This window comes from Schistosoma haematobium, chromosome 3, assembly GCF_000699445.3.
Source record: "Schistosoma haematobium chromosome 3, whole genome shotgun sequence".
Taxonomy (NCBI): Eukaryota; Metazoa; Platyhelminthes; class Trematoda; order Strigeidida; family Schistosomatidae; genus Schistosoma; species Schistosoma haematobium.
This window is the reverse complement of record NC_067198.1, coordinates 44,396,160-44,415,910: the sequence shown is the minus strand read 5'-3', so window position 1 is coordinate 44,415,910 and position 19,751 is coordinate 44,396,160. Positions and strand designations below refer to the sequence as shown.

Below are 19,751 nucleotides of genomic sequence, written 5' to 3'. Positions count from 1 at the left end.
AGAGGTTTTGTTGATATTATAGTAATTTTAATAGTTGAGATCATGAGCCAGTTGAAGCTAGACTACCATGGATACCAATCAGCATATGCTCACTAGTGACCGTCTCCAAAAGGTTATTCCTGGAGTTTTAGTGAGAAGCAGTGACCAGTGGAGTTCAACCGAGTCTGTTGTGAGATAGTAACTCACTAAAGATAGTGCGGGATATGTCACTCAATTTCATGAATTAGTTGAAGTTAGACATTAACATCGTTGGATGCCGGCCACTTTAGTGGTCTAGAGGTTAAGCGCTTGTGCATGAGACCGATAGGTCCTGGGTTCGAGTCTCACGAGACGGGATCGTGGATGCACACTTCTGCGGAGTCCCATACTAGGATGAAACAACCGTCTAGTGCTCCCAGGTTTTCCATGGTGGTCTAACATCAATGGACTCATGATCTCAAATACCTTATTCAAATGATTGCTAGGAATGACTTCATAAAAGTTACAGTGAATGACATTCGACAATTCTCCACTTATTACATTCACAATCCATCTTTGTTGAAAAAGCTTGTGACTTAATGCTATATCGGGGTATTCCGCGCATCATTCACGGAATGATAACAAGAGACTGATCAATTGTAGTCCTAAATAACAATGGGAAGGTACAAGTAAAATGATACCAAGTGAATTCAAACTTCACCCCAATCCACAAGCAAGTGGCTATCAGGACTCAGTAGTTAAGTGGATAACGCGATAGCGTTTGAAGCAAACGGCACTAGGTTCGAGTTCCGGGGTGAACATCAACTGTGAAGCAGGTACATCCAACTAGGGAAAAACTGATGAGATTATAATTTATGGACGAACCAATCACGTATAAGATAACAGGTCTTAGATTTTGGTGCGAAATTCACTGACCCATTTGACTAAATAGAGTTTTGGCATTATAACTGATGTCAGTTTGTGATGAAAACCCGAAATCTAATTCATAAGCTTAATCATCAACTGTAAATTATAATTCTAATTCTTCACACAGGTTTATAACCATCATTTAGTCCCAGATATTAAGTAGATACGCTCAAGGTCAGTCTAGCATCGCTCAAAGGTCGTCCATAAATTATAATCCTATCAAAAACTGTGTACAGTTGCATTCTTCTAATTAATGAAGTGATATCGCCAACCATGATCATTGTGTACGTAAATAATATTAGTTTCTAACTAGGATTTCACATGTTAGGCCAACGTAATTTAATATAATCGTTAATAAGACTAATACCTTGATCTAAATCTTATTCAATTGAAGTATAACTTCCCGATTTGTATTAATTCATTGTTCTGATTTTCTCCATACCCTTAAATATACACCCAATTATTGGATATGAATGTATTTTAATTACGTTGTTACGTATGTATTTTGTGGGGAATAACAGGGGTAAGTAAGTAAGTAAGTATAGATGTATGTAAATATTTTGTACTGTACTGTTTAAAAAAGAAACACAAGTAACTAATCATTAAAAACAGTTATAGACTGATCATAACTCGAAAAGTCTTGAAAGCCATAGAAGAGTGATGATACATTTAGTTTCGTACTGATTTACATTACATATCCACGAATTAGAACATAATCTCACAGTGTGCTTTAATTCACTGAAGAAAAAAAAAAACAAAAAAATGAAATTTAAACTTACTTGGTGTTGTTTTACTTGTATCTTCCCATTGTTATTTAGGACTGGGTTCGAGTTCCAGGGTGGGCATCAACTCTAGGATGCAGGCACTTCCAACTGACGAGTCCCAAATAGGACGAAACGCGAGTTCTGGATACCAATGCTAACCACTGTCCATCTTTGCTTAAAAAATAAAATTGTTTTCATTTTAAATTTCAATGAATTTGTTGTGTTACTCAAATAATTACTTGATATTTGGAATAATTCCCTGTCTCAGGTAGAAGTTTATGCTGATGATGTCGTTCAGAAGAACAATGAAATATTCACGACTAAACTATCTAGTTCAGAGTACAACACTCCATCAAAATGAAGTAGCTGTCTCGTTTATTCTATTTTTCAATGAACTACTGGCCTAAAATATCAACTTTCAAGAATATTTTTATTTCTTAAAGCTAAATTGAGTATATGATCATTATAAAAACGTTGTGTATGTGGAGCATTTTCTCCTTCATAGTCAAAGTATAACAGAAGCTCCTCTGAAGCTAGTTTTTGTTGTCCAGCCTGTGTACAATGTGTTTCACTGATTCCAAACACCTCTAGGTTTCATCTTTTCATTCATGCAGGAATTTGGATGACTTTTCCGGTCTTCCACATTTTACGATAATTCAATTTACCTAAATTAATGGTTGCTCTGGTTGTCAGAAGGGGCATCAGTCTCGTGACTTTTGAGGGAACTTGTATTCCATAATGTGGCGTCATACCTCTTCTAAATGAAGATCTTCCAACTCCAAGAACAGAGTTTAAATGGTTTGAATTATTTTTTCTAGTTAGCGTTTTTCTACGGGACTGGGTCGCTAACCCCATGCTCAACCCTCCTTTTTATCCGGGCTTGGAACCGACAGTATCCCCAGAGGAACTCCAGACGGAGGCAAGCCTTCACATGAAATCCTCAAGGCCAAAGGAGAAAAGGAAGGTCAGAGAATACATTACACCGAGAAATGGAGACAGATATGAGTAGAATGAACGACAACTGAATAGAACTAGAAAGGAAGGCCCGGGACAGAGTGTATTGAAGAATTCTGGTCAGCAGCCTATGGTCCATTGGGAGTAACAGGCGTAAGTAAGTAATAAAAAACGTTACTACTTCAATTATGAATTTATTTTTATATCAGTTCACTGATGAAGTACATTTAAATAATCACATACATTTAAGTCTATTATCATTGAACTCTTAATTGTGACTTGAAAATGTTACTTTTTATGTTAATCATTGAACATTGTTAACCAATAATATAACAAATTGACATTAGTACTGTTGAACAAACTGATTAATTTGGATTATTTCGACTGATTGGGGTAATTTCTTAATTTTAGACATTTTAGACTGGTCAAAGAGGTTACTGACCATATAAACTTAGAATCATTGTGAACAACAGTGACGTTTGAAGCGATAATGACTGAATTACAATCACAGTGTATACATCAACATTAGGGTAGAAATACATCCAACCAACGGTTTGTGAATTCAACTCTCAATCATGAAAAAGTTCCCAGAGCCATTTCTTTTCTCTTAAAGATCATAGTATGCTCCTAAATACCTCACCATAATTTAAAGTTCGAAAGTGAAATGTTCAGATGTTTCTATCTTGATGTATCAGACAAAATGGGATAGATTACATTGGTATCTCAAAGTGTGGGATTACTATTATTAGTTAATAAATAACTATCTAGCCAAAGTTACTACTCACGAATTCCTATCAACCTAGTAATCGGTAAGTATTTATGGGTTATGAATGGTGTTAATTAGTTTATGGAAATAAAGCTTTACATGTGATTACTGTTCATTCTCTTGCAAATCTAGGAATAGAATTACGCATTATTAACTTGATTGAACCACATAACAACACATTCAATCATCAGCATGTTGAACAACGATTCGTATTTACAAAAGAAGAAGGGAATAAGCACACTTTAATTCCACTGAATTTTATCTAATCTCATTCAGTTTAATTTAATATTGAATGATAACTTTGTAAAAACTAATATTTCTAAGATGAAACCATACATTTTATGATTTTTGATGTATCCTCAGGGAACTACGTTAACATAAAATGATCGTTAAAGATATTCAACAGAAAACCCTGGACTTAGGTTTTATGCTACTTGGCACTCGTCAACAAGGTGTACCTGTAATCTTGAAAGAACTGATGCTCCCTGACGGATTCGATTCCATGTCACCCAGCTTCACAGTCAGAGACGTTATCATTGAGCTATCCGGTCCACAACTGGCCTTCTGTAGGACTTACAAATTCATTGATCACTGTGTAGTGGTGGTCATTGTCATGCATATCAAATCCTTCTTAGTGTAGATCAAATCACCTTAACTGCTGGTCACATTGCAAATTGGTCGATAGGATTCGATTTATACTAAGAAGAACCTGAAATATATGACATTGACCACCACCTAGTGATCAATCAATTGTAACTGTGATAAGAGATTGAGATTTGCCAGATTGACAACATTTATTCACAAGTCTCTTTTTAGTATTTTGAAAGGAAATCATAATTCAAAATAACCAACTTATTCATTCTGATTTCCATGTTGATCACTTATTTTCTTGATCGAGTTTTGTTCTCTGAATTAGATAGTTTAGTTGTGAAGCTTTCATCGTTCTTCTAAACAACATCATCATCATCATCAGCAGCAGCACAAACTTCAGGTAGAAATGTTGATTACTAAATTGTTTTGAATTTTCACATTTACGTAATACTCTAAATGTACTTTGTATCCTTATTAATTTGTGAATTATTCATATACTACTGATTTTATTCTTCTCTCTTCTTTATCCTTACATGGATACTATTCTTGATACATTTAAAAAAGAAAAATAGTAATCCATTGCAAGGGTTATGGGTTTAATGAAGAAGAAGAAGAAGAAGAAAACGCTTCTTAGTTACAGAGCTATAATTAATGATAATTATTAGTTAAAGTAAAAATGTCCATTTTACTAAAGAGAACTCACATGATACTGAGTTAAAGAAGATGAAAGAAGAAAAAGAACTTACGGAAATTAAAGACAAAACAAAAACATAAAAACCGCCCGGTCAATATTATTCAATGAATCAAGTTTACACTTTATATTTGTTAAAGAAAATTTACAATATTTATGTCTTATTAAAAATCTATAGGTTTTGAATTTAATAGTTGAGATCATGAATCAATTGAAGCTAGACTATCATGGAAAATCCGAAAGCATTGGATGGCTGTTTCGGCTGTTTCACTGTAAGACTCCTCATTAGTGTGTTTCTACGACCCCGCCTCACGGGATTCGAATCCAGAACCTATCAGTCGCGCACGCCAACGTTTAATCTGTAGACTATTGAGTTGACATCTAGTGGTGTTAATGTCTAACTTCAATTACTCCATGAAATTGTGACATCATCCAACATTGTTTTCAGTGAGTTATCATCCCACAACAGACCTGGTTGAAATCTACTGGTCACAGTTTTGAATTATCATACATCTTTTATTTTTTTTACTCAATTGTTATACCTCATTGTACACATCATAATCAGCATTGGATTTAACATACATATACATTAGTCCAGATTGTTCTTCTATTTTTAGACAGAGAGATGAAGAAAATGTATTTATTTCATATCATCTAAGGTTTTCAATCACTGATCAAAACAATCAGGCGGATCCCCAAACGCTTTACTTCAAAGACCATTTTGTACAACAGTTGACTGGTGTGGATTACACTGATGCTCAGTATACTTTCTATTTAGTGATAGGAAAGGTATCTTGTCTAGGTTACAGACAGCACATGTTCACAAAAGCTAAGTATGATGCCCAGACTTTGTTTTATTGATGAATTAAAAAAAGCGCCAATCAAAAATCACGTTATAACTCAGAGTTTCTTGAAGTTGAATTAGTAAAAAAAGTGCATTTCTCAATTCCAGTAAGCACGCCAACTTTATATTGAACTCAGTCTTCAATAATAATGTGTGTATCTCATTGGAACTAAAAGTGTGAAGCTTATGAGTTTTAGATAGGACAAAAACCATGTTGTCTATCCTAATACACACCAATGAAGATTACATAACCTGAGACTAAATAATATTAGGTGGTTAGTAAGTGAAAATATTGAAGCTCTACACAGGATCAGTCACGAACTAAGTATCTCTTAAATGATCCAAGATCTACTGTAACAAGAAACATTGGTTCTCCAGAAAAATAAAACTTCTAGCCAGCATAAAACTAAAGCTTTTGACTTCCTAATGACTGTTGATACCTTTTAATATCAATCAACTATAGATACTCGTACAAAATCCATTTGTACTACATTCATACCTAATCCATGTTAACTTAAGAGATAACTAAAAATAACTAACTACTTCACTGAATGATGGTAAATCAGTTGGTGAGGTTGTAGACATTTATCGACAGTGATGGTTGGGTCACGTGTTACATATGCTTGAACACTGAGAACCACGACGCTCAGTGCTGACCAGTGTTGGAGACGATTGGAAAAAAGTTAGGGGCGGCCATACGAAAACGTGGCGTCAGTGCTTGAAGTCAATAACTTCTAGTCTGAAACATGTTGGTAGATGAAGACTATTTGGTTGGAGTCCGCGTGTCTATCGCGTCTATCTATGGTTGGAGACCATGGGTGACGTGTCTCAGAATCGATTACAATGGCATCGGTGTATACACTCTCTGTCTTCCCTTAAACCGTGAGATTAAAATTACTTCATATCTTTGATGATCTCAACTATTAAAATAAAATGTAAGATTAATAATAATGGATTGGCAAAGCAAGGATAGCATTCCTACAATTGAAGAACATATGGAACTCAAAACAACTGTCAACCAATATCAAAGTGAGAATCTTCAATACGAATGTCAAGGCAGTTCTACTGTACGGAGCTGAAATTTGGAGAACTATAACAACCACCATCAAGAAGGTACAAGTATTCATAAATAGCTGTCTACGCAAGATACTCAACATCCATTGACCGGATACCACCACCAGCAGCCTTTTGTGGGAGAGAACAAACCAGCTTCCAGCTGAAAAGGAAATTAGGAAAAGAAGATGGAAATGGATAGGACATACATTACGCAAATCGTCAAACTGCATCACGAGACAAGCCCTAACTTGGAATCCTGCAGAAAGGCGGAAAAGAGGAAGGCCAAAGAACACATGACGTTGGGAAATAAAAGCAGATATGGAAAGGATAAATAACAACTGGAAGGAGTTGGAAAGGATTGCCCAGGACAGGGTTGGATGGAGAATGCTGGTGAGTGGCCTATGTTCCTTCACGAGGAGTAACAGGCGTAAGAAGAAGAAGAAGATTAATAATAATGATAATTAAAAAAAAAACGAAATTATGTTTAGAAAATATGAGAAAATAAAAAATAGAATGACCCTGAACATAAATACGTACGATTTAAAATTTATGCATCGTGGAGATTTCCTATTGGTCAATAATATTTTTTTAAAAAAATAAATCAATATTGATTATTTAATGATTTAATTAATAAATCTTTCTAATTTATATTAACAAGTAAATACGATCATATTGATGAGATGAAAATTTTGAAAAGGAAGATCCTAAACCATCAGGAGATTACAATGAAAGCTCCATGAGTAAACTATTCAGTTCAGAGAACAAAACTTTATTAAAATCACCAAACTAAGCTACAAATCTTCCTCAATCATCTTGACGATAGGGTTCAATGTTATTTTTCAGTTGATATGCATCTATAGATTAAGTCTGTGAATTATTATTATTATTATTGATAATAGCTTCGCATCTGGAACTCCAAACAACTGACAACCAATACCAAGGTCAGGATTTTCAATAGAAATGTCAAAACAGTCCTACTGTATGGGGCAGAAACCTGGAGAACTATGAAAGCCATCATCCACAAGATACAGGTGTTTATTAACAGTTGTATATGCAAAATACTTCGGATCCATTGGCCAGACACTATCAGCAGCAACCTACTGTGGGAAAGAACAAACCAGATCCCAGGGGAGGAAGAAATCAGAAAGAAGTGTTGGAAGTGGATAGGACACACATTGAAGAAAGCACCCAACTGCGTCACAAGACAAGCCCTCATATGGAATCCTCAAAGCTATACAAAGGAGAAGAGGAATACCAAAGAACACATGACGCCGGGAAATGGCGATAGGCATGAGTAAAATGAACAAGAATTGGATGGAACTAGAAAAGAAGGCCCAGGACAGAGTGTGTTAGAAAATGCTGTTCGGCGGCCTATGCTCCATTAGGAGTAACAGGTGTAAGTAAATAAGTAAATAATGGCCTTATTCAATATTATATTTTGGTGCAATATAGAATTCTCAGCATGAAGTATTTCAGTAAGTTTCTTTTGCAAAAACAAAAAAACAAAACATAAAAAAAGAAAGGAAAAAAAGGTGTAAAAAGATCTGAATCTGTACAACTCTTTCGAATTAGAGACATGTTTAAGAATACAGGTTATTGACTAGGTTAATTCTAACAACCTATTCATCATAGAGTATATTTGCTAAGTAAGGTATTATACGTTTGCTTGAGTGCATGGATTTTAATGTATTGACGTTTCGTTCTACCAGAAGATATACAAGAAGAAAGATATGAATGATGGGGATGGTTAGTATCTGATCAGATAACACTTGCCAGGAGTTTGCATGACTTTAGATGTCTATCCACAACCATATTAATTATGACTTCGAAAGATTCACCAAACATCTTGCTAACTACCTTCAGCACTCTCCGCAATACAGTATAGTCTTTTCTCAAAAGCTCGGAAAAGAATAGTGGAGAACAGTAAAGAATAATACGTAATATCAAAGAATTAACAAATTGTAAGAGTAAATGTCGAGTAATTCCAAAAGCATATAGCCTCTCTATGCAGTAAGTCAGACGGAAAACTTTCTTCGATAACAATAAAAAATGAGACGACCAAGATAGATCAGAGGAAAAGGTAACACGAAGATAATTGACCTTCGACACTGTGTTTATCAAAGAGTCTCCAATGGCACAAGCATTATGGGATCCCAAAACAATGTTTAGACACTGTTCATGTCTCAGGTTAAAGTTAACAGCTTGATATTTAGACGGATTAAGTATGAAACCATTAACAACAAACCACCATTCAATACAAGACAAACACTCCTTCATTTCTATGGAATGTAAAGAGGTAGAAATCGGCACATATACAGTAAGATCGTCGGCATATTTCACAATAGTGTTTTCTTTCAAAGATAACAGATCATACAAAAAAAGGGAAAAGAAGAGGCGAAAGAACAGCTTCTTGTGACACATCTTCATGAAATATAGTGTTCATCACTGGCTAGCTTTTAGATAAATATCCTAGAATTATTTTGATAGATTACTTCAAGAGGAGTTACTGCATTCAATTGTACAGTATATATCTATAATTAACAAAAGATGATGAACATACTATTTATTAGTTGAATTTGAGTTACAAGATGTTTACAAAAGGATTTGAACTTAAAGGTTTTTTTACTCTTCTGTAACTTACTAGTTGTGCAATTCTAATGAGTCTGAAAATACGATAAAACAGCTATCCATGCTATTAAGAGTTCTTTACCTGATGTCATTTTGTAATGGAATAAATTATCTAATAAACAATCTATATTTGGAAAGATCCTAAGGTGACCGCTATAGTCTATTTAAATTATCACTTATATTCTGTTAGATAGTTTCAATAAAACTGGCATATTTTGGTAAATTTTCAATTCAATTTTATTATGAGTTCACTAACAATTCTTAGAATAAAAATGTAATCCTCTAACCATCATATCAGCAGTCTAACTATTAAATTATACATAAATATATATCACAAGGGGTTTTGTGGATATTAAAGTAATTTTAATAGTTGAGATCATGAGTCAATTGAAGCTAGACCACCATGGAAAACCTGGAAGCACTAGACGGCCATCTCGTCCTATTGTGGGACTCCCCATCAGTGCACATCCACGATCCCGCCCCGCGAGATTCGAATACAGGACCCATCGGTCTCGCATGAGAACGCTTAACCTCTAAACCACTGAGCTGGTCGGTATCCAACGGTATTAAAGTCTAACTTCAACTAATTCACGAAATTGAGTGACATATCCACTACTACCTTCAGTGAGTTACTATCTCACAACAGACCTGGTTGAACTTTACTGGTCACTGCTTCTCACTAAAACTTCAGAAAATACCTGTTGGAGACGGTCACTAGTGAGCATATGCTGATTAATATCAGAAGGGGTTTTGTGGATATTATAGTAATTTTAATAGTTGAGATCATTAGTCACTGAAGACAATGGTGGATGTGTCGCTCAATTTCGTGGATTAGTTGGAGTTAAAAGTTAACACCATTGAACGCCGACCAGCTCAGTGGTCTAGAGGTTAAGCGTTCGCATGCGAGACCGATAGGTCCTGTATTCGAATCTCACGGGGTGAGGTCGTGGATGCGCACTGCTAAGGAGTCCCACAGTAGGACGAAACAACCGTTCAGTGCTCGCAGGTTTTCTATGTTGGTCTAACATCAATGGACTCATGATCTCAACTATAAAAATAAATACATATGTCATGAACAAAACAATTTGAAGTCCTAACATGGAGAATATGTGTTTACGATGAACATAAAAAAAGCATTTTAAGCATTAGTAACATAAGAATAAACACCATATGGGGTACCTTTAGTAGACTTTATGTTACTACCAAGGTATTCAAATCACACTGTCATTCATTTTATTTTAACAAAAAATGAGTCATTTAAAGGCATTTTCATATAATGTACTTGACAAAATTATTCATTCCTTTTTAAATTATAGGCAACGCCTTTTGTAGTACACGTTTAATTGTAAGTACATTTTCATGTGAATAACAAAATCAATTCACATTGTTTTGGACAGGAAAATCTTGACATTGGTTTCTTCAAGTAGGGAATTACCAGAAGCGTTCAGGAAACTAATACTCCCACTTGAATCCGTACACGTAAAACTCAATTTCACTGTTTGAGTTGTTATTACTTATCTGTTTTTATCGTGACTGACCGCTTGTAGACCTGAGATAATTAGAATTGATTTATTGTGCTTTTCTGATGATTGACCACTAGAACAAAACCTAGGTACAGTTTTCCCAGTCGATTACCTCGAAACATCTTACACATCATCACAGTACATACTTTGTTGAATCGCTCAGATTAGTTGCTACATTGCACATTAATAGACGGAATTCAGTCAGCATTAAAAAAAAAACTAGACAAACATGACAGTGATCACTACATAGTGGTCAATCAATTTTGATCATACCACTTTCTTTTACTTAGCAGGTTCAAGATCATCAGTTTGGATTCAGAAAACAGTATTCTGATTACTATTCAACAATATTCTGTTACTTACAGTTCTATCAATTATGCACATCAGTGAAATCCTGACTTCCATTAATTGTACAGATTGCTTTGGTTGTCTTGTTAACAATTTTCAGGATCTTCTCAAAAAATTAAGTAAACTTACTTGTATTTCACTGATTGAAATCATGATTCAATTGAATCTAGACCACCATGGAAAACCTGAAAGCACTGGACGGCCGTTTCGTCCTAATATGGGACTCCTCAGCAGTGCGCATCCACGATCCCGCACCCCGCAAGACTCGAATACAGGACCTATCAATCTGGCGCCAGGCGCTTAACCAACTACACCACTGAGCCGGCATCCAACGGTGTTAATGTCTAACTTCAACCAATCCACGAAGTTGCGCCACCGTATAACATTGTCTTCAGTGAGCTGATATCTCACAACAGACCCTGTTGAACTCCACTGGTAACGGCTTCTCATGATTTCAATCAGTGAAATTTCTAAAATTTCCACAAAACCCATTCTGATTGCTTGTATTTTTCACTTATTAGCAATGCTAAGTATGAAATCTCGGATAGACTGTATTTATCTGCTATCAGTAACGAGTGTGGATTGTTGATATGGAAATTTTAAGAAATTATTAAAAGGGATAACACAGTTAAACACTGACAGGATGACCAAAATCATGTAAAATTAATATTTGTATGGGATTTTGTAAATTAACGTGAAAGAAGTCGAATGAATATCAACTTGTTACAGAAGTATTGATTTCCTTGGGAAGTTCCTACCGCCCTATAAAGACGCATTTCCAGCGTCCTCATGATTAGCGGAAAATTACTTCGTTCTGATGATTGCGATCATGATCGGTTAGCATACTTATATTTGAATTAGTATCATTATCGACTATTTTGAAAGCTCAGTTTTTGCATACTGCGAAAGATCTTGTAGTGTTGGTTATTACGTTAAGCCCATACACTTATCCTAGTTTTCGGACAGCCCAATCTATTCATTCTATTTGAGTCACATTTTGACCTTGTTAATCATTCGCTTACCAATCTTGACTGTTTTTATATGAGAGCATATATGTGTGTACATTTCTCATCCTATTCATCACATGTCTGTAACTTATTTTTGTGGGGCTATAAATATTGATTAAGGCTCGACAAAAAGGGTGTTGGCTTACCCGCCATCTCCACTGCGCGTCGTTTCGCTTCGTTCTATTCTACTCGCTTCATATACAAAATATATGTATCCAAACATCCATTCTCGTTATTTAACTATTTCATCCCGTTATTAACTAACGCGATTTAAGTCGATGATCATATACGAGGATAGGCAACATATATATTTTGACAACGATCATTCATACGACCAAATTGGAGTTAGATCTCGGGCAACTAAAGTGGAAAGCCCGTCAACAGACATCATCCGATCTAAATGATGACAAAATAAAGGGCCCCACAATCTTCATAAACTACCAGCCACCATAAGATGAGAAAAAGATACTTTAATTCTCAAATTTGAAACTATCAATTATGTGCAAAACTGAAATATGGCTCACAATAACTGAGGAACTTATTGGTTGTTTCTAAAGGTCATACATCGTTACTTTATAAATACTCACATACGTTCTGCTATATCATGTATAAAAAATTTCAAGAGATGCATCCTTCAATATTCATCTATGTTTTCATATGTCAGGCGCTTGAAATTTTAGATAAATAAAGAGTAGCACAAATTTAGTCATTTGTGTTATGAGCAGTCTAATTGAACTGCACGGCAGTTGTGTTATATATATCACGTGAGTTTGAACACTTGATTTCTAGAAATTTGTATCCTAGAAATTATTAATATATTTAAAAACTCACCCAACATGGATGACAATGATGGTGTTGTTTTACACTGAACATGTGATCTTCACAGTTTAATCATTCAGTGTAACAGATACCTAAGTTAACCTGCTTTTCAATGATTCTTTGATCTGATATCAAATGGTTGGAGGTAATCGACAGTTTAGCCAAAGACCTAGCAGTGGTGTTAGTTGACATCATTCAGTAAAGTGTGTTTGTAGTCTTTAATGAACAGTTCGTGGTGAAAACTAATAGGACATGTACATTACAGAATAAGTGTTACTCCAAATGTCCGAATGCCTTAAAAATCAACTCTGAACTCAGTTAATCATCTTGTTACCTTTCTCTTTTTGTAAGAATATTTTTATTACTATAAAACAATCGTTATAAGAACCAAGTGCATAAAATTCAAGTTTTATTGAATTTCTTAATTTAGAAAATGGTTCAAGTGTAATCATTAAGCGTTTTATAATTATCAATTTAAGTTCGGAAAGTTTACGTCACAAACTAATTTATCAGTGAACATGAGGAAGAATGGGAAAGGTGTCCGGTACTAGCATAAGACTTTTCGGCAGTATGCACCCACAACACAGACAGGTATCGAATCTGAAACTTTCCAGACTGCTGAGGAATGTTCTACATTGATTCGACATCCGTTCATTTAACATTATTTAAACACATAAAAATTGATACAAGGAGGCACCAAATAGATATGTGCGACATAAATCATTCGATTTATGTGGGGGCTGCGATACTGCTCGGGCGCCCAAACCGGAACAAATGGTTGTTGTAGGGGTCACATTCGGAACCTTTGACCTAAAGGTCGAATCCACAAGGCAGTGGAACAACGTCAGTGTTATAACTTGTGACCGCCGATTAGAGGGCAGTGACTTATCGATCGGAACAATGACGCGTAAACCCGTATGAGCAGCTTAGAGTTCTGAGTGGTCCCGCTTTCCGCCTAGCCCAGCCAGTTAAGTCCAGCACATAAGTCTCAGCCTCTGCGATATGAATCATTTATTTCAAACATACTCGGTTTATATATCAACCAGACAGACCACAACGTACCATAAAATAGAAAATAGCATTTGTACAATATTTGGCCAACAGGAAAATGACACGTGAGATAAATATTGACCAGTAGGGAATGACACGTGAAATAAAAACTGACCAATAGGAAAATGATGCCATTTCAAGTCCAAGGATAGCATCAGACTTGAAACGGGATAATTTTTGGGATATTTTTCTGAATGTCCTAACAGTCAGGAAATGCAGTCCCATGGTAACCGGTGACCAACAATCAGTTCATACGCCATTTGTTCCTTCAGGATCCAAGAGACCATGTGCACCATTGGCTTGGAATCAGGATTTTCCAACTCCCCTAGGTGGATCCTCTGTATCCACCAACCCGGTTAAAGCGCCAGACATTTGCTTTTCGTCCTCTCAATTTCGTAAACAAAACCCCTGAGACGAGAAGGCTGTGTTGATCCAAACATATCATTGAAAATTCGAAGGTAACGACTAATCATTTCGTAGCAATGCCTGTAAGCAAACAAACCAGTCAACTTTCATGCTAAATACATTTAAGCTAACATGGAGTAAAATATCTGCAAACTAAGTTATGTTCATTCCTGTTCTCCAACTATTTTATTAAATTTTGTTGCGTATCCATTTATTCCGAATATTTTCACATTATTCATTGTATTGTAAAGACAGAACAATGTTTTAATAACAATGTAATGAACTTTTGTGGGTTAAATATGATAAAAATGTACTACACTATGAGTTACATTCACATTTTCGATTGCATTGCATACGAAAGTGATTTTAAGTTTCCTGTGAATAAATTTTATTTCCTAACTGAATTACAATTACTTATCTCATTGATCATTATAATTCCAGATAGATTTTCTGCATAAACCGATGTTTATTAGAGGACTGTTTAGAGCCACTGGAAACCCATACAAATATTTAATGTTAATCTTCGACTCCAAGAATATACATTCACTACTCCACATGAGATTGGACTAAGAACCTTCAGATCATGTAGTCAGTATGCTAACTTCAGTAGTCACAACTCAAATTTTCATTCCATGATCAATCCTTGTTACTGCCGGTACAAAAAACTAATCTTGAGCAACTACTGGGAGTGCTCATTGACTAAATGAAAACTTATTGATGTTATGAATTCTATATCTTATCACCAGATCCAATAAACCATTATGTTTTCGCTTGATTATCTGTAAGTATATCCATCATTTAAGTTATCAGAAGTATCAAAAGATAATTCCATGTTAACTTAGTACATGATCCATTTCTCGCGATTAGACAGTAATTTCCTCTATACTTTGTAGCACGCTGACTCATCTGATGAAAACCGAACAATTACATGACTTTCATCCACATGATTGGCCTACATTATAATAATAGTATGTCACAAGCCGTTTAAACATCTTTGACTCACATACCAGTATTTTTGCATTGCAACCAATGTCTTTTGTTCAAACTAATCACAGAGCAACAATCAATGAAATTCTTAACTGTTGATTTTAGTTACACCAGTGTCTGAAAACGTCCTGGTTACCGGGTGTAAAGAATATACAATTGAGGTATTGGATGAAATGACTCAGTTGTATTTCAGACATCTCATTTTGTATTGGTTGATTACTGAGAAGCAATGTCATGTTGGCCTAGTCTTTAGTGCTGATCAAATTCTGTCGACCATGTTGTGATGTAATCACTATTTGAAGTGGCTGAATATCGAGTGGACTATGTTAAGATGTGAGATGGTTCGAGGACAAAACTCTAAATATAGGTTCCATTCTAATCGGGGCCGGTTAATAAGGTGGTATTTTTTGCAAATCCAAAGAAACTAGCTTTTCTTGATTTGGAACCAACTTAAATTTTGATTATATTAACTGACAATATAATGAAGAGATAATCATAAAACCAAGAATGATATCATGTGAATATATCCCAATTTTTATACACAGGAATACTAGTAAATTTTCATAAGATGCAACTTCAGATGGCTAGCAACGTTGAATCTCCGGTTATTAGTTCAAGCCACATAAATAACTATGGGCGCCTACAGTGATCAACTATAACCTGTCAAGCAGTTAGCTTTTAACTAGATCATTGGTACAAGTTTCAAGAAGTCATTTACCTAATCCAGACTACCTGGTTAGAGTCTACACGATTATCGTAACCAATGTTTAATGATGTTGTATGCTATGGCTTGGAATTAGTTACAATGGTCAAAGTGTATTTGCTTTCTTTCCTCAGATATTAAGTTTTGAAATTACCCTAAACTTTTTATCCCTCCAACTTATTACCTCTAATTATTGTTTATGACTAATCTTTTTTTAAGGTCACCGATACCTTTATCATTCTGCTGTTTATCTTAATTTCATCACACTGAAATGACGTGGTATGGCAACTTGAATAGATGCATGTATGTGCCTGATTGAAGTTATTACGCTTCACACTCTGTAACTAATGGTCTAGGACGCATATACAACGAAAATTCTCGGTACTAAGGATTTATGAGACAAGTAGTATTGATGGCTAGATATGTAAAGCAAGTGTATTAACTCTAGCACTTTTCATATCCAATTTTAACATATAATACTTTTATCCGTTTGCCTCACATACTTACGCATCCTTCGAATTCGGTATCTCCCTTAGAATTCCGAACTTTTTATATTGTAAAGTGACTGAAATAGAACCGGATTACTGTAGGTACTTCTACATCACTGTCAGTTTGTAGTAGTAAAGCACCCTATTTAGTGTCATTCTCTGTGTTTTTCAGCTTGTTATTTCTCCCACAAACTGATTCCTACTCGTCTTCTTAGGTAAATATTTGTAAGAATTGACTGATTATTCACCTTAGTTCTAGTTCCAAATGTATAGCTAACCGTTTATTATTTTTTTAAACTGACTCACCACCATCTAATTAGTATTGATCTTTTACTCATCTATAGAACATACAGATATACGCGTACGTACTCAGAGACACGTTAGCGCCAAATGAACACAAGAATGCAACACTAATATCATTTAAAGAAAACAATCCAAAATATAAAGGACAGATGCATCTCTTTTAGCTTTCTGAGAAAAGTCGTTGAACTTTCGTCAGTACAAAAAATAATAAATAATATTATCCATATCAGTAGTTATCGTCATTTTCATATTAATAGTAGAAGTAATGTAAGCTTCTTCCTCACTTTATAATAAAAAAATGGGTGAGTCAGAAGAAAAAATAAGGGAGAAAAATCGACAAGCATACAAAAAAGTAGAAACATGTTCACTTATTTAAACAAATAAAATGGACGCTATTCTTAAATAATTTGTCAATTATTTAGAAAGTTAGATGAAAACAGACGAATCTTAGAAATGTTTTTCCAGATCAACTTCATTTAAAAAAGAAATTGACCTTTGTCAATCTGGGTTACCATAATTTTTTGAAAGAAATGAAAGGCAAAGAAGTATCTTTGAAGTTAGAAATCTCTTTGTATGTAGATCCTTATGTTACATTTATCTTATTTTATTTATGAAAGGAGATAAGAATCACAATAGTAAATCCTTTCTTCATGAGAGTTACGAGATTGCTGGTGGATCACGATTTGGTCCCTATTTGTGAAATATAACGTCAAGAATAAAATTTTATATACAGTTACATATTTATACATATAAATAATTACGACAAAATTTATCCGATTAGATTGGGTGATTAAATAAATATAACTCACACAGGCAACCATATTTTTACATCAAAATGAACTAAGACATTGGATGATAACCTCTAGATATTAGTTTTTTAAGTCAGTTGAACATGCTCAAGGAACCCCAAAAAAGCACATACGAATAACCCTAACATAACTTAGCAAAGGTTCATATACTACGCTTTAAAGCACAAGTTACGCATAAGAGTTAATCATATTACCCGGTTACCTATGGTTGTTAATCCGAGAAATTAAGTAACTGAAGGCCCAAGGCTTACACACCCAAATGTACAAATCGCTGGTTAACTTTAACCTAAGAAGAAAGTACCGTCAATTCACTTGCTTTTACGAATTATTACGTGCGTATTCGAAATGTTTGACATCAATGGAGATCGGAATAAAGATCATATCGATAGAAACATGGACGTGATTTAAACCTGTTTCACAACAAAGATATGCATAAGACCGAACGCAGACAAAGATAGTCAATCAGCTACAACACAGGACCAGGAACATATATGCATCAGTCCAAGTTGCCACACCTCATTAACATAACAAGATGAACACCGGATTCATAGAAGTAGTTAGTTCAGTGGTGGTAATATATAAAAGAAAGATTGTGTATAGGGACATAGTATAGGAAGAAACAATTAGTTCGTAGAAATAAAGATATGAAGCGATTCTAACCTCTTAGTTTAAGGGAAGACAAAGAGTGTATACACCGACGCCATTGTAATCGATTCTGAGCCATGTCATACAGACTCCAACCATTGATTAAGATAGTCACGCGGACCCCAACAAAGTAGTGTACATCTACCAACATGATTCAGAGTAGAGTTTAGTGACTTCAAGCACTGATGCCACGCTTTGGTATGGCCACCCCTAACTTTCTTCCAATCGTCTCCAACACTGGTCAGCACTGAGCGTCGTGGTTCTCAGTGTTCAAGCATATGTAACACATGACCCAACCATCATTGTCGATGAATGTCTACAATCTCATCAACTGATTAACCATCATTGCCTAGTACCCTGTGTCTAGACCAAATTAGTCTTACCCTCTCACCAGCTCACTGAATTAACCAATACTACTAACCAATAAGGGAGAATGTCGAATGTCGCAAGCCTACATTTTCCTATTTCGGTAGTTAATTAGGAATCCTGTCATCCGCTAAAATTAAGCACATAAACATGTAGTTATTAGGTCATACCACCACCAGCAGTCATTATTTGTTCAGAAGACGCGGAATTAAAAACAATCAGTTTCTTAGTTAGGCCTAGAGCAAAGTGCAGGATACCTGAAACTCTCGAGTACTGTTGGTTTTAATGTTAGATATAAACAAACAATCTAGGACCGAAGATGGAACTTTCAGTGTGTCAAGATAACAAAATAGAGTCCATCTTGACTGCCATCTCAATCTCGCAATTTTGGGAAAGCCGCCATAGTAAACTTGGGGGAAATGACAAAAAAAACCAAAATCTCGGTATATATCAAGATCACTATTAACATTGTGGATTTGCGCACCAAAAACTCTTATTCCAGATAATCTAAACCACACTTCCAAGGTTAGTTAAAACATAAATAACATAAACAGGTTTGTTAATGAAGTAAACGAAGTATTCTTAACTGGTAAAAAAAGTAAGGTTCACCTGGAAGTTGTTGCGAGGCTTCCCATCTGATGACCGAAAGCGTGGCAAGCCAAACAGTACTGCAGCGAAAACCGCTAGCATCGCCACGAACGTCATGATGTAGGTACCGGACATTGGATCTTGGTTACTTTGAGGTGTATGAGATAAATCATCAACGCAAGAGCTGTCACTACAATACTCCTGAGTCTGTCTTAATATTCCCAACAGTTGGCGCATGGCCCCGTTGTGAGATTGTATACATTCACATATATCGTAACCTGACTCATCACCCATTTTTTCAGTACAAAATCGGTGGGACAATCAGAAAAGTGACTCGTACGAGCCGCGTTTCTTACTGGTACGTATGTTAGCCGTTTGACTAATAAAAACAAATATAAATTCTCTGTCTATCTAATTTTACTATAATGCCCAGACAACTCAAAAAGGGGAAATAAAGGCGAAGAAAGGGGAAATAAATGGGTAAATGCTTTGGTGGCGAAAGGGGAAATAAAGGGGAAAATGCCCCAGAAT

At 35.3% G+C, this 19,751-nt stretch overlaps 1 protein-coding gene across 1 annotated transcript; it reads right to left on the bottom strand.

Moving 5' to 3' along the window:
- Positions 1 to 16,951: 16,951 nt before the first annotated feature.
- On the bottom strand, positions 16,952 to 19,514 carry SMIM14 (Small integral membrane protein 14; the record flags this gene model as incomplete). The annotated part of the gene is made up of 2 exons (XM_012937680.3): positions 16,952 to 17,502; positions 19,242 to 19,514. The coding sequence occupies 2 exons, from the start codon at positions 19,512 to 19,514 to the stop codon at positions 17,470 to 17,472; spliced, it is 306 nt and encodes a 101-aa protein (XP_012793134.1). The 3' UTR covers positions 16,952 to 17,469.
- Positions 19,515 to 19,751: the final 237 nt, after the last annotated feature.